This window comes from Macrobrachium nipponense, chromosome 15 (assembly GCF_015104395.2).
Source record: "Macrobrachium nipponense isolate FS-2020 chromosome 15, ASM1510439v2, whole genome shotgun sequence".
In the NCBI taxonomy this organism is placed as follows: domain Eukaryota; kingdom Metazoa; phylum Arthropoda; class Malacostraca; order Decapoda; family Palaemonidae; genus Macrobrachium; species Macrobrachium nipponense.
In genome coordinates this window covers 34,297,247-34,313,881 of record NC_087208.1, presented here as the reverse complement: position 1 = coordinate 34,313,881, position 16,635 = coordinate 34,297,247, and the positions used below count along the sequence as shown (strand labels likewise).

At 41.4% G+C, this 16,635-nt stretch overlaps 1 protein-coding gene across 1 annotated transcript in view; it reads left to right on the top strand.

Moving 5' to 3' along the window:
• The window catches only part of LOC135227075 (uncharacterized protein C7orf50-like), a 47,237-nt gene extending 33,430 nt beyond the window's left edge, over positions 1 to 13,807 (top strand). The window contains exons 3-4 of the mRNA XM_064266906.1: positions 9,049 to 9,295; positions 11,938 to 13,807. Of these exons, the coding sequence (XP_064122976.1) occupies positions 9,049 to 9,295; positions 11,938 to 12,153 (463 nt within the window). The 3' untranslated portion in view covers positions 12,154 to 13,807. The remainder of the gene's footprint in view (positions 1 to 9,048; positions 9,296 to 11,937) is intronic.
• Positions 13,808 to 16,635: the final 2,828 nt, after the last annotated feature.

Sequence of the window (16,635 nt, the reverse complement as noted above, 5' to 3'; positions counted from 1 at the left end):
TACCCATTCCCGCCGCTGGGAGGCGCGTCAGGAACCATTCCCATTTTCTGTCAGATATTTTCTGTCGCCGGTGCAGCCAACAAGTGTTTTCTGCACCTCGTCATTGGATTTTGGAACTCTTTTTGTCACTTGAGTATCCCGATTGATTTTTTGGTTATTTGATTTGGATCGGTGGTTAGGCATACGCTAATTGTGGATTGATTTTGAATTTGGCTTGATTTTTCCTTTAACTTGAGATGTCTGGATCTAGTTCGACTAGCGCCAGAGTATGTGGTGTGGAAGAATGCAAGGTGAGGCTACCGAAATCTTCGGTAGACCCTCATACAGTGTGCGCTAATTGTCGGAAACATGTTTGTGTGTCTGATGATCGCTGCAATGAATGTGAGAGTATGTCTGATTCTGCGTGGAAGGCGTATGATCATATGTGTCAAAATAGAAAGAGATAGGGTAAGAAGGAGTGTAACGCCAGTTACACATCCAGTGGAATTTATCCCTCCTCCTACAAACCTGTGATGCCTTCGGGCCTGCATTAGTGTCTGTGGAGGGTAATACCCTATCAATGATTCTTGAATCTTTGTGTAGCCTGGAATCAAAAGTGCAAGCATTAGAAGTGTTAATAGTGCAGTGGTGTGTAGTGATAATGCTCCGAGTGTTGCGGAAGGGGGGGGGGTCGGACAAACGATCTTGACGTTCCTTCGGCAAGACCTGGGGGCGTTTCCCAGGCTTCCAAAGTTCGTAAAAACGGATCGTGAAAGAGTGTTTTTCGTCATCAGAATCGTCCTCCCCGCGCAGCGGTTGGAGCTTTCGGAAGCAATCGCGCCCTTTGAAGAGGACAAAGACGATAGATGTTGCACAAGCAGCCGCCGCCTTTGATTCCTCAGAGGAGGACGCTGCACATCCCTTAGCCCCTTCTGTTTTGCGGTCGTCTCCAGAAACAATTCGAAGACTCTCACCGAAAAAGAGAGCAAAGGTGCAAGATGTTTGCACAGGCGACCGGCACCTTTGGTCTGGGAAGGGAGAAAGACGCTTCACGTCCTTTCTCTTCTTCTGTGTTGCGATATTCGCCGGAGAGGATGTCTTTTGACGACAATGCTTTTGAGCGCCCTGGTTGCGCTAAGGATATACCTGTGGCGGTCCATGTGAGAAGGAGGAGGGCTTCCCCTCGCCCCTGTCTTCTCACAGGATCAGCCCTAAATCGAAGAAGATTGAGAATTTGCAACATCAAATTGCCTTATTAGTTGCAGAGAAAGAGGATAATTCAACGTCACAGGAGGAAGGATGATAAACTGCCAGTCAAGAGATACAGGCAGTCTCCTTCTCATCGCCTCGCTTTTTCTCCTGTTACCTCGCCTTCCAGATTTCGTGCACGAGGGTCTGCAGAGCACGACGTTAAGGCGGCAGCGAGACTTGACGCCAGGCCTGACGTTCGACTGGGCGCTCGGCTCGACGCCGGGCGGGACGCTCGGCTGGATGCAAGCGTGACGGCTCGGCAGGATTCTCGGCTGGACGCTCGGCTTGACGCAGGCATGGCGCGCAGCTGGACGCACGACGTATGTTTCTTCAGACATCGCCGAGATTCGAGGATAGTAATGAATCTGAAGAAGAAAACTTGTCGGAGGAATTAACTGAAGAACAATCATCAGCAGTATCTTCAGATTACCAGGTTTTGGTTCAATTGCTTCGAACCTCCCTTTGAAGAGAAGTTTAAACCTGAAGCCCCGCAGTCGCCTCCTTCACAATTACTATCGTCTAAGGCTATCAAGACTCCAGGATTGTTGAAGATGGCTACTTTCATTATCAACAAAAAGGGCTTTTAAGAAAATGCAGAATTGGATGGAGTCAAGAAAAGCCCGAAACAAGAACGCTTTCGCCTACCCCTTCAAGACTGACAGGGAAGGCAGGTCTTTGGTATGAGACAGGGGAGGAGATAGGTTTTAGAGCCCCCTCATCGTCCCAAGGTGACTTCGCTACCTGGTAGATGCACCGAAGAGATCCCTTTTGTCGACGACGAAAGTGCCCTGGACCCTTTCTGAGATGGACCATCATATGAAGGGACTCTTCCGTACGATAGAAGTTTTGCAACTTTTTGGATTGGTGTTTAGGGGTCTTGGATAACCGGTCGCGTAGTCCTGATTCGCTTAGCCTCGAGGAGCTGTCCAGCGTGCTTGTGCATGGACAAGGCCGTCAGGGATGGTTCGGAGGAGTTGGCTTCGCATTTCTGCACTTTGATTTTGAAGAAGAGAGCGGCCTATTGTGGTTTTACTGCAAAGGCGGTCTCTATCTCTCAAAAGGCAGAATTGTTGTTATGCGCCTCTTTCGAGCCATCTTTTTCCTCAGGCTATGGTCAAAGATCTGGCTGTCAGTCTACAAGAGAAGGCTACCCAAGGACCTCCTAGCTCAGTCGGCAAAGCGTACGGTTGTTTCTTCTACGTCGGCACGGCCGCAACCGTTCAAGAAGCAGAAGCCCTTTCGAGGTGCAGTTTCTCGAGAACATCTTCTCGAGGAAGTACACGTTCCAGAGGCAGAGTCTCGGCTAAGATCAGAGGAAAGAAATGAAACCAGATATCCTTCAGCCACCAGTAGGAGCCAGGCTTCGACTATTCTCAAAAGCTTGGATAGAAAGGAAGGCGGACAGCTGGTCGCTCAACGTCATCAAGCGGGGGTACAAGATTCCTTTCTTGAAACCTCCCCCACTGTGCACGACACCCAAGGATTTATCCCCTATTACCATCAGGAGAAGCACAAATACTTTCGATCTGCTCGAGCAGATGTTGGAAAAGAGAGCGGTGGAACAGGTCGTAAACCTGGAATCTCCAGGCTTCTACAACAGGATATTCCTGGGTGCCGAAAACAGTCAGGGAGGTTGGCGACCAGTCTTAGATGTGAGCAGTCTGAATCGGTTCGTACAGAAGCAGAAATTCAAGATGGAGACACCTCAGTCAGTTCTTGGGACCTTAAGACCAAACGATTGGATGGTTTCATTAGACCTTCAAGACGCGTATTTTCACGTCCCCATCCATCCACAGTCGATGAAGTATCTTCGGTTTGTCCTAAAAGGGACAGTTTATCAATTCAGGGCGCTTTGCTTCGGATTGAGCACTGCCCCTATGATCTTCACGACTTTAATGAAGAACGTGGCGAGGTGGCTTCATCTTGCAAATATCAGTGTCTCTATGTACCTGGACGACTGGCTCATTCGTGCCTCCACTCAAACGCGTGTCTGAAGGATCTTCAAACAACTTTATCGTTGGTGAAGTCCCTGGGACTACTGGTGAATTTCGAAAAGAACACATCTGATCCCAACCCAATCCATCTTGTATCTGGGGATTCAGATGGATTCAGTGGCTTTTCGAGCTTTTCCGTCCCAGGGACGTCAGCAGCAATGTTTAGACAAAGTGACAGCCTTCCTAAGGAAAGATTCGTGCTCGGTGAGGGAATGGATGAGCCTGCTGGGGACCATTTCCTCGCTGGAGAAGTTTGTTTCCTTGGGGAGACTGCACCTCAGACCGCTACATAATTTTTTCTCAAGGAAAATTGGAAAGAAAGCAAGAATCTGGATATGAGCTTAAAAATTTCAAGAGAGGTAAAACATCACTTAAAATGGTGGCTAGATCCAGTAAGTTGTCGGAGGGCGTGTCTCTCAAGCTTCAGAGCCCCGACCTAGTGTTGTTCTCCGACGCGTCCACCACGGGGTGGGGAGCAACATTAGGGGGGGGAAGAAGTGTCAGGCACCTGGAGAGGGGAACAGGTGTCTGGCACATAAACCTAAAGGAAATGGCAGCCATCTTTTTAGCTCTCCAGTTTTTCCAAGAAAAGTCTCTCATCGAATAGTCCAAGTCAACTCAGACAACACCACGCTCTGGCGTACTTGAAGAAGCAGGGAGGAACACAGTCTGGTCCCTTTTTGCACTGGCAAAGGAGATCTTGCTGTGGGCAAGGGCACTGGACGTCACGATCCTTACAAGGTTTGTAGCAGGAGTAGAGAACGTCCGGGCAGATCTCCTCAGCAGACGAGGTCAACTTCTGCCAACCGAGTGGACTCTGCATCAGGAGGTATGCCAAGAGCTGTGGGGGTTATGGGACGTCCGCTAGTGGACATCTTTTGCGACGTCCAGAACGAAGAGGCTTCCACTGTACTGCTCCCCAGTACTAGACCCAGCGGCAGTGGCGATAGACGCACTTCTCTGGGACTGGACGGGGATGGACCTGTACGCCTTTCCCCGTTCAAGATCCTAGGGGAAGTCATGAGGAAGTTTGCGGCGTCGGAAGGGACGAGAATGACTTTGATCGCCCGTTCTGGCCGGCGAGAGACTGGTTCACAGAGGTCATGGCCTTCGTAGTAGACTTCCGAGGACGCTTCCAGTAAGGACAGATCTACTCAGACAGCCCCACTTCGAGAGGTACCACAGAAATCTCTCCGCTCTGAGTCTGACTGCATTCAGACTATCCAAAAGTTGGCCAGAGCGAGAGGCTTTTCTAGGTCAGTGGCGAAAGCTATCGCCAGTGCAAGAAGAGCTTCATCCAATGCAGTGTACCAATCGAAGTGGGCAGTCTTCAGGAGTTGGTGCAAGAAGAACGGCATTTTCCTCCACCACGACCTCTGTGAGCCAGATTGCTGACTTCCTTTTGTATCTGAGAAGGGATCAAAAACTTGCAGTCTCTACAATCAAGGGGTATAGGAGTGTGCTTTCAATTGTCTTTAGGCACAGAGGCCTGGATTTGGCGGACAACAGAGACCTTCACGATCTCTTGAGATCTTTTGAAACAACGAAGGTTCAACAACCCAGGTTGCCGTTTTGGAACTTGGATGTAGTTCTGAAGTTCCTCATGTCCAGTCCATTCGAACCTATGCATACAGCTTCCCTGAAGGATGTACTAGAAAAGCTATCTTTCCATGGACTGCTCTGGCGACGGCGAAGAGAGTCAGCGAGGTACAAGCGATTAGCAAATACGTGGGCTTTAAAGGTTATAACGCGGTTTGTTCCTTGAGCCCAACGTTCCTGGCAAAAAATGAAAATCCGTCCAACCCTTGGCCTAGGACCTTCGAAATTAAAGGATGGCCGAAATCATTGGGCGTGAGCCAGAGAGAGTTCTGTGCCCTGTCAGGGCTCTAAAATTCTACCTAAAGAAGACTAAGGATTGTAGAGGTCTTTCGGATAACTTGTGGTGTTCGGTAAGGAAGCCAAATTTACCAATGTCGAAGAATGCTTTGGCTTTTTTCTTGAGGGACACCATCAAGGAAGCGCATTCATCCTGTCAAGAAAGTGATATGAAAATGTTGAAGGTGAATGCGCATGAAGTGAGGGCTATTTCTACGTCGGTAGCCTTCCAAAAGAACATGGCACTTAATGACATCTTGAATGCCACATTTTGGCGTAGTAATTCAGTGTTTGCCTCTCACTACCTTCGGGAGGTGAAGGACTACATACGAGAACTGTTGCTCTTTGGGCCCCATATGTCGCAGCAGACACTATATTGGGTACAGAGAGTAGCTCTTCCTATCATTTAGGAAATAATATGTTAGTTTGGACTTTTTAATTTTATTTCTTTTTAGTTTTTTATTTTTAGTTATTATTCTTATTTAGGTGTTTAGTTTTTATTGTGGTCTTGGGTCGGCCGCCTTAGGCGGACTTCCCTCCATTAGCCTTGGTTATACGAAGTTTAACCAGATAGGCTAGGTCAGGTGGTAATGTTTTTGCTTCGCCCTCATAATAGGGTAAAATGTTTTTGTCACATTGTGGTCATGCACCGTTGACAAATCATCTGGAGCGCACCAGCTATATAGGTCACGTCCTTGCTGGCACCTCCAGTGAAGCATTAACAGCATTCGGTGTCTAATCAACACCTATATGATCTGTCACATTGTGGTCACGCTCCCCGTGGCAGTTCATTAGAGCGCACCAGCTACACAGGTCACGTCCTTGCTGGCACCTCTAGGAATGCATTACCCAAAAAATTGGAGGTCTATAATGTAGGATCTAGTTGTTTTGTGGTCACGCCCCCGTTGACAGATCCTCTAGAACTCAACAGCATCGCAGGTCACTACCTTGCTGGAGTCTCTAGTAAAGCAGAAGCAGACTTGGGTGACGGTACTCACGAACGTCAGCTATGCTAACAGGTAAGGAACCAAGATATCAATCATGTAAATGGAATTGTTTCCCAAATCCGAGTCTGTCTCCCCCTTCCTCCAAAGGTGGGATTCAGCTATATATATATCTGGCAGGTAAGGTTCATGAACAAAATGATATTGTTATGATACAATAAAGTTTGTTCATACTTACCTGGCAGATATATAATAATCAAAGTGCCCACCCACCTCCCCTCAGGAGACAGTGGCACTAGAAATATCTGACAGAAAATGGGAATGGTTCCTGACGCCCGCCTCCAGCGGCGGGAATGGGTACTACCACCTGGCCGACCACTGCGTGTGCGGGAGTTTTTGAAATTCTGTCGGACTTCGGAGAATACAGCTATATATATATCTGCCAGGTAAGTATGAACAAACTTAATTGTATAATAACAATAACATATTATTAGTATACAATAAAGTTTTGTACATACTTACCTGGCAGATATATACGATTGATGGCCCGCCCAGCCTCCCCTCAGGAGACAGGTGGAAGAGAAAATCTGACAAGAAAGTGGGTTTGGTTCTTACACCCGCCACCCAGCAGCGGGTAAGGTAGATCACCTGACCTACCTGTCGCGTGTGCCGCGAGTTTTGAATTCTGTCGTGACGTCAGAGACGTAAGCTAAGTATATATCTGCCAGGTAAGTATGTACAAAACTTTATTGTATACTAACAATATCATTTTTATAATAAAATTTTATATGTACGTACAGTAGTAGTACTTACTCAGTAATTACGGATGTAAATGCGGCATAAACAGCATGAAGTTATCTGCTAGGAGTTCTTTGGTATTCCCATTAGTGGGCGGAACCAGTCACCTGAACTAAATCTGTGAAGCATTACCAGCGAATTTTTTTATTTTCACTCTGCTGAGGCAAGAAATTAACCAAGTACCTAATTACTAGGCAAGTACTATACAGTGGAACCTCGACATACGAAAGTCCCAACTTACAAAAAATTCAAGTTACGAAAGCAAAGACAAAGATTTTTTTGCCTCTGCATATGAAAATAATTCAGGTTACGAAAGGGTGCTACTGTAATGGCCCGAGATTCGCCCAGACCACCGAGAACAATATTAAAACTCGTGCGCCGCCAACTGAGTAGACTCGCCACCATCCTCCCGCTCTCCCATTGGTTCCTGATGCTAGTCACCGCCGTAAGATCCTGCCTCTATGTAAAGGTGTTCCTTGACCATTTTTTGCGGCAGCGTTATCGTAAACACTGGAATTCGTTCCTTCACATATATGTATTTCGTTTGTTAACGTAAATTCGTGTTAGTGATCTCGCTTTCATTGTACTGTAAGTTACTTTATCATGTTGTGTGTGAACTTAATTACTTGTTATTAGCCATTGGTCCCAAGAATGTTGCTGAAGTTCACAGAAAGAAGAGGGTGCTTTCTATGGAGAACGAAGATGGAGATAATCAAGAAGTGTTAATATTTTCTGCCATTTGTTAATGTGTTTCGTAAAGTTTAGTGTTAATGTTTTCTGCCATTTTTTAATGTGTTTCGTAAAGTTAAGTGTTTATGTTTTCTGCCATTTGTCCTCCTCCTCTGTCGCCACTTTCGGAGATCGCCTCACTCGAAAGTTAAGGTTGGGTTCCACATTTTACTACATATGTACGTACATGTACGTAAAGTATTTCTTGTACCATTTACACTAATACTTGTACCCTTTACACTAATACACTATTTACAGGTACGTACTACAGTAAAGGTTATGTTAGGTATAGAATGGTCCAAATTGTTGTATTTCATTGTTTATTGGTCAATTTAGCTTTATTATAAAATTTACTGTGGTGTTTTTGTAGGGCTTGGAACGAATTAGGCAATTTACATGTAAAATGGGGTTCAAGATACGAAAAAATCAGGTTACGAAGGCCACTTCGGAACAGATTAATTTCGTATCCTGAGGTACTACTGTATATAAAATTTTATTTTATCATAAAAATGTAATTTTTGGGGTGTGGAGTGCACCATTAATGTTAATTTTTTTAACCAGATTTAGTACATTGTTACTCTTGAAAAGAAATCAAGTGGAGGTTATGTCTCGTCATAACTTGTAAGGTTTCATTTAGACCTGTGTACAGAACTGTTTCTGATAAGTAACAGTATGTGTTATGCTCTTAGGGTTTTGAATTTGTTGGAGGTATGTGCACATCAAGTGCAGTTATCTTTTCCCTCTTTAATTACTGTGGCTACATGCTGTGCAATTTTCAAAGTTTGATGTTTAGACTCCTTGCGATTAATTTTTAGCTTCCCAAGAGTAACAACTAGAATAATAATAGGAATAAGAAGGATTTGTTATTCCAGACCTCTGAGTTTTATATAGATTCCAAGAGCAACTACTTTATACAATACTGGAATTTATATCATCAAACCAGTTGTATCGAACCATCTCTGACCAGAACTTTGCATGAGTATTATTTTATTCTACTCTATTTCATTTTTATTTAGGAATGTGATGAAACCACTAGGGCTTGTCCAAAGCAGTTATTTTTTAGTGAGAGGTAAAAAATTGGAGGGAAGTAAGGGTAAGAAAGTTGGACCGTTAGGTGTGAGACAACCAAAGTAAATGAATGAAAAGTGAAAAGCTGAATGTGTGGAAGGGATGCTTCACAATGCACACTGTAGGCAGGTGGTTTCTCACTCAGAGGCTCCTCATGCTTGAATGCAAGGTTTACTCTATATTTGTATTGGAACCTTGATTGTTGTTTAATTACTCCCTACTAAGTTATGCACATTATGGGGAAAATATTGTTTGTCTGTTTAAGTCCATTGAAATTGTGCATGTCATATTGAGAAGTGTGTTAATGTTTTGCAATTTTCTATTTTATTGGCTTTGTGGTCAGTTTTAGAAACTATCCAATAACAATTTGTTACATAATCATTGATTTTATTTTCCATCTATCTTTTCAGATCTAGCTGGAAATACAAAAAACTGTATGAGATTTGGCTTGTCAAGAATTTCCTCAAGAAACCAATGTTAGGAAAACAGTACTTTAAAATTTTTCTTCTTTATGTAGAGAACATGAAAGGCTTTTCAAAGCAGAGATGTCTGGAAAAGGTTCAAGCTATTGTTTCCAGTAACGAAAGCCGTAGTGAGACCGACGAGTCTCCAAAAGAACGAAGTATCAAGTTGAAGAGAGCAAAAGCTGTATTAAGGGTATTAAGCTAGTACTGCACTCCTTTGTTTTTGTCCCTTCTTAGAAGAGTTTTCATTTAGTTGTAGAGAACTTGGTTTAAATATGAAAATTTTATATTTTTCTAAACAAATTGTAAGGATACATATAGGCAATGGTGTCCACGCTCCTCCAGTCATATAGATGTTTCACCAAACCTTTAATAGCAGTAACTGTTTGTTTCATCTAGAATTACAGAAACAAACTAACCATAAGCCACTGGACAGTTGTACAAAGCATGTAGGAAATTCATTAAATGGTATTCATAATACTGTAACAAGAAACCATTACAGCTACTGACTCTTGTGGAAACTTGCCTCAAGTATCTGGGATTCTGTGGAGAACAAATTGAAAGGCTGGCCCTCTTAGGGTTTATACAGTTGACTAGCTATAATGTTCACAATGAGGAAGCAGTCCAGGCTAAAGAAGGGTGATGGCTGATATGGATAGGTTGGTAAAGGATATTGACTGTAGTTTATTATGAATTCTTCACTGGGGGAGAATAGTCATGGAGACATGAACTTTTCCAGACCTGGCAGTGAACTACTTAAAACCTTAGAATGCATGTTTTGGGCTTATAGTAGGAGTAAAAGGGCTTGTGTTGTTGATATATGTATCCCAGATATGCTGTGTATTACAGCCATGCATACCCCTCTTGCGAAGGAATCAAGCGGTAGTTTCTTACTGTGGTGTGATGTGCTTGTTCCAGGAAAATGATTTTACATGTGAACAATTGTAAGACCACTAATTAGTTTTTATAAGCTTATAGGCTTTGCTCTCCATGGCCTTCAGCCTTACTAAGCTATGCAGTCAGGATGTTGGTAAGCATTGATTTTCTGTTGTGCATCTTGAAGGAATTATTGATATGTATGCACCATCGGCTGTTCAACTAGTGATTTGTTTGTACTGTCATCAGTAGTGGACAGAAGAGCACCTCTGGCTGAGGATGAACTGGAGCATGGTCAAACAACAAGGTTGCATGTTGGCTCTTGCTGAACCTAGATATACTTAATGCTAAGCAAAAAGGAGTTGATGAACCAGTCCATTAAAATTTGCTTGTGAACATGACTTTTCTGTCACACTCATAGCTGACAGGTAAGTTCATCATTCATCATTGAAGGGAGCTTGATGCTACAGGTTTTTTCATAGTACAGTAGCGCACCAATATAAAGGACTGTTGTATATCGTACTTACGAATATATCGGTGCAAAATGGACATGTTGTTAGGGGTTTTGCCTTCGAACTGTTTTTTCAAATCAGGTGCTCATAGTTGGTACAACAGTGGCTTACAGGATCCCTTGTGTAATTGTTTCTGGTTCTGTTTCTTTATTTATTTATTTACATGGCTTTCAACTCTTAAAAATTATGTTAAAGCATGTACTGTCCTGCAGTATATTAATAAACAGCTGTTTGCTGACGTTAGCTACCGGAACTAACACATTTACTAGAAGTTGTGTTACAGTTGTCTTGTTAAAAACTTACTTATTTTCATTGTAATTCCATTAATAAAAATAAAATACATTTTTATTCATCCTTCACATAGTGGAGAAGGTGTTAGGAAAGTATGCCACTAACTTGAAGCAGCAGGTATTATAGCTATGGCGAAAGAAATGAATTATGAGCAGATTCCAAAATGATTTGTAGGCAAAAGCAGTGCCTGAACTGACAAAATCACACGTGCTTCATTTAATTTACTGCATGTATAAATAAATTACCAGTTGCAATTTTTAAGCCCAGATTTGATAATTTATGAAAGAAACATCTCTGAATTAAGTTTCATTCTGCAACCAAAGACAGTGATGATATCGGTCTGTTCATATTTTGTAATACAGTAATATAACAATAATACATGCAACATGATTAGATACAGGAAAACAAGTTTTATTAAAATTATCATTATTTTCAATACAGCTATTATTCAATTTGTGCAAATTGACTCTCTCTCTCTCTCTCTCTCTCAACATGTACAACCGAATCCAAAAACAGCTGATTGCAGTCATGTATTGTAACAATCAAGTAGAGAAGTCGTTAAAACTTGCTGATTCTCATGCATAGTGGCTTCATAAGTAAAATTACAAATAATGGATCGTATTCCTGTATAGATTTTTGCTGTTTACATTAATCTTGACATTTTAACCTAGGTAAATCATTGTTTTAAGCATTTTGTGGGCATATATATTTTTACATTACCTTGTAGGAAGGTAATGTAAAAATATTTTAAGGTGTTTTGGGATGTATTTTTGTTTGAAATTATATTAAATTGTTTTAGTATGATAATTTAAGGTATATTTTAGTTTGACCTATTAAAATAGGCAGTTAGAAGCATTTTAGTTGAAGGGGTATGGGGTATAAGTAGTATATTGCATAGCAAAAACACGCATTCTTATATATATACAGCAATATATCAGTTTCTTTTATAATGGTGTAGATTTGGATGCTTTTATCCATTCATATCGGTAAGCTACTGTACCAACAAACTTAGCTCATGATTGTAAACATTTTTACTTTGGTTTTCCCCTTACCTGTAAAGTTAATGGTCTCCACACTTCTCTTTCTTGTGCATTTTTTGCTCAATTGTTGTTCATGTATACATCTTCATCTGTCTGTTTTCTCTTCGATTTCCTAGGTCCTCCAAGAGGTCTGTCCTTTCTCATCATGTGCCCAGACTATCTCAATCTATGAGATGTCAGTTTTACAGCCACTGGATGCCCACATCACCAAATCCTCATATGATCTGCTCACTTTACTTTGTATGCTCATAACTTCTTCAAATCACCTGTTTTCCTTGTCAGTGCTTATGTTTCTCCTGCAGAGTAGTATAGGCCTTATCCACCCATCATAAGAGTGCTCTTCTCTACTAATGGGATACAGTATACTTTTATTTGCCAGTACATTAGTGCGGCTATCTCTCCCCGGTTCATCCATGCTCCAACTATTCTGATTTAAAATTTGCTTCCAAGTTAAAGTCATGAATTCTTTGCTTTATCTTGGACACTCATGGATAAATTATAGCATTCTTCAAACTATAAAGGCATACTTAAGTAATTTTGATCACTTTTTGAATTGACCACACCAGTTAGACCCAACAGATGCCTGATGTATAGCCTACATGATCCAGTCACTGCATGTACAGTATGGAGGTTAACACTAACAGTAATACATAACATGTAAAGGCCCAGGCCTCCACCAGCAGCTTATGACAAGTTTTGGAGTGAATGTTATGAATATTTTGTTAGCATTTGTTGAATTATTAGAATTTTGAAGAATTGTAAGTTTTAGATAAGATTGAATATTAGAGACTCACTGGTATGATTGAAGTACATACTTAATAATAATGGCTGTGCAGAAATGCAGCCATTTAATGGGACAGGCATAGGTACATGTTAGCATTGTTTTCATAGGCAGTATTTTTTGTACTATCAACATTCTAAGATCACCAGGAAAAGAATGCAGCAGTGTCAGATGTCTAAAATTTTTGCCTTGTCAGAGCTTGCTCAAGTAAAAAAAAAAAATTATTCATTTGAACATATTTGCAGTAGAAATGACAATTTTTGGCCACTGCTGCAAAACCTCACTTCCCTGACATGCAGATCAATCTAAAACAGTAACATTGGTGCTCACCTCAAGCAACCAGTCGCTGGAGATCATTGATAGCCCAGGGAATAGCCAAAGCAGATAAAATCTCCCCACCACCATCTTTACTCCCAGGTCAAGTAAACTGTTTATAACATTTTAAGATATTTCATATTAAAGAAAAAAGCTGCTAGAAATTATCCTATTGTTAAGATGGAAGGTTTGTTTGCGTATGAACAATTATTTTTCTCCACTAAATGATAAGCAGCTTATTTAACCTGCAGAGGCACTGCAAAAGTACAGTCATGTAACTCATAAATAAATGGATATGGACAATAATCAGATGGCTTGAAAAGCCATTCCTGCAGAACCATCCACACATTATGTTATTATTATACAAACTATAATTATTATTTCTAAAAAGCACGGAAAGAAAGGAAAGTCATTAAGAACCAAAATTTATTAGACAAGGGATTAACCTCGAGGGTGGGGTTTAAAATTATAATAGATCTAGCAGCGCTGTATTTTTCTCCTGGGCCCACCCTAGCAATCTTAGAATGTTGAGCAGACTACAGTATTTCCTGCAATTTTGTCATTTTTAACACTAATGTGGTACAATGTATGTGCTTATCCAGATTTACCATGTCATTTTACGTACTGTTTGGCTTCGTATATATTGTTGATTATTGTTTTTGTTGAATTTTGCCACATTCTCCATATTGAGAACTTATCATTACTATGCACTGGTGATTTGCAACCAGCGGTGGAAGTGCATTGTTGCTCAATCAAGATTTATCATTTTTGTAACCATGTTTTAATTCGTGCTATCCTTACCAGATTATGTTTCCTTAGTTTCTAAGGCTTATTATTGCAGTTACCCTTATAACTAAGTTGTTCCTGTGGAATTACAATCGCCTTTTGTATTGGAGTTTTCCTTAGCCTGTGTTGGGTTGGATGTTGAACTTAGTACAAGGTCGTTATCAGTGATGGAACTTCGGTCTTGACATTAGGATAAATCTTATAGCGCCAGCTGGAATTCTGATAAAATTAATAAATTGTGTACACAAGAAATGATTGGCATCTCGTGATCCCATGTTATTTTCTTGCTGCCTTTAAGAGAGGACACGTTTTGCTCTCTGTCCTTTTAAAGCTAGTTTAGTTTGCTCGCTTTTTCTTATCTTTCTGTTCTCACAACACCATTAATATCCAGAATTTCACACTTATCTACAGATGAGAGTCCATTGATGGCAAGTCAGTGTTTGTCCAACCAAAGGTCAAATCACAATGCTTCCAGGGGAGCCTTTGGCTATAGTTCTAAAATCTGTAACTGAAAACAGCTCAAGTGAGAGAAAGCCTGCAAATCCTGTGATGTGTAAAACTCCCTCTGGCTTGTTACCCTGATTCGAGATACCACGAGCCAGCAGTAACCACAACAGTTGGAATGACTTTGGAGTGTACTGTCAACAAGGTGGTTTAGATCAAGGAGCAGTGATTAGTTACTCAAAATCATTAAGCTCATTAATGATCCCATAAATACTTCATAAAAAGACTTCTGAAATTCTGTAGAGAGGCAGACACATCATTTGCGCTTGCTCTCGCGGCTGAAGACAAGAAGACAAACAATCAGACCAGGCAATAGGAGACCGCTGATTGTTAAACCACAAGCTAAGGTTGACTCGTACCTCTCAAAACTGATGTCTGCATTCCCACCGATTTTTGTATGATTGCCAGAAGCTGAACTGCTATACTACTATTTCCAAGCCTTCTAGTTATTGATTGATAGACTTTTGGCATACATGCCAAGCACTGGGGCAACTAATGCCATTCAGTGCTGAAACAGAAATTGACAGGGGAAAGGTGTAACGGGAGGAAAACCTCACGGTTGCACTATGAATCAGCTGCTATGAGAGGGTGGACAGTAAAATGGGAGATTGTGATTAAGAATGGAGGTACAGTAAAAGAATGAAAGGGGGTTGCAGATAGGGGCTGAAGGAATGCTACAAAGAACCTTAAGTAATGCCTACGTTGCACCACATGAGGTGCACAAATGGCACTACCCTACACGTTTTAGGAGTTTCCTCCCACGCTTCCTATTGTACTTCATTGAAGACTGCATTAATTCCTTTTTAATCCTTGCCCTTAGGTGCAGCGGTAATCTTGGTTTGATTACTACTCTCCAATACATCCATGGTAAATCCCCTTAGGGTATTTGGACTAAACAACATGGCAAAATCAATACAGAGTAAAATATCACCCTAACTTGTAACAAGACATTTGCAAAATTTTATTTGCAATTTTTGACGGTAGAAAGAAAAGAAGTAAAGTACATACACTATTGCAACTCCATTGGGTGTTTTTTTTTCCCCCCCTCATGTTGCATCATCCAGAGCTTTTATCTTTCTTAAGATAAGATCGCTACCTCCTTTTACATTGACCATGAGTCTCTCTCATATATGATATATAACATATATGTATCTATATCTATGTGTATGCACACACTTTATGTGCCCCAAGGGCAGCTTAGCTTGGATGTGAATCCTTAAGAGAACTGGCAAGATAGCTCAAAATCTGTACCACATTTGAGAAAAAAACCAATGTTTAAATCGTTACAAAGTGTAAAATGTTAGGAATGGTTTTAACATGATACAAATAATGGCTGGCAAGGTTATTTTAGCACTTGTTTTTTTTTTTTTTTTAAAAGGTCTGTAGCTTTCAAATACTAAATAAATTGATTGAGGTTTGATTTGGTAGTGCCACTTCCCACCCCTGCCCTGCCCAAAAATGACAAGAGCTTTTCTTAATACTATAGGGCACATTGAGAGGCTTGGATGAATCAGGAACACCCAGTATGTCTGCACGTTCTTGAAATGGAATATAGAATTTAGACCAAAGGCACACTCAGAAAACTCAAGTGGCCATTGTTTTTTTTGTTTGTATGGTGTTTTTACGTTGCATTGAACCAGTGGTTATTCACCACCGAGGTGAGAAGCAAACACCAAACCAACCACGCCACTGAGGCGCTTAAGTGGCCATTGACAGATGTTCTAACTTCTGGCAAGTGAATGCTTTAGCCAACCCATGTGGAGTTCAGTAAAACAAAAGATAGGACTTTCAAGGAGTTAGAAGAGAGAGAGAGAGAGAGAGCTTGATTCACTTTACATTGTCTACAAGTCTCACTCTTCTTTACTGCAGTAGATGTATCAGGGCAGGTAGAAGCATCAGAGGAGTATGGCCTATGCTTCATACTGTGGGGTATCTCCATAGGCGAGAGCTGCTGTAAGGATAGGCAGTGGTAAACCACAAACACTTGGCAGTGGTAAACCACAAACACTTGGCAGTGGTAAACCACAAACACTTGCCTCAGTCTCACCTGGGGAGTGCTTGACTCATACATTTGGGTGAACAATGTCACGTGAAGATGGTCACCAAGGACAAGAGAAACCACTGAACATTCTTTGGTTTCCTCCCCCACTGCCAAGGAAACCAACAAGGACACTTCAGACAGGCCCAGTCGGTGTAGAATAACAAAACTGTTACACTACCACCATGGACATCGGTGGCCAAGCACCCACTTGCATTTATCAAACTTGTATAGTTCATATTCAAATCTGCATTGGAAAAAAAAAATTTACACAGGTAATTTGAAAGATAAGAAGTTCCAACTTGATAATCAGTTAAGAGCACAAGAAGGGATCTTCACACGACTGAACCCAAAGAAAATGGGCCAGCTCATGGCTTCCTCCAATTAACA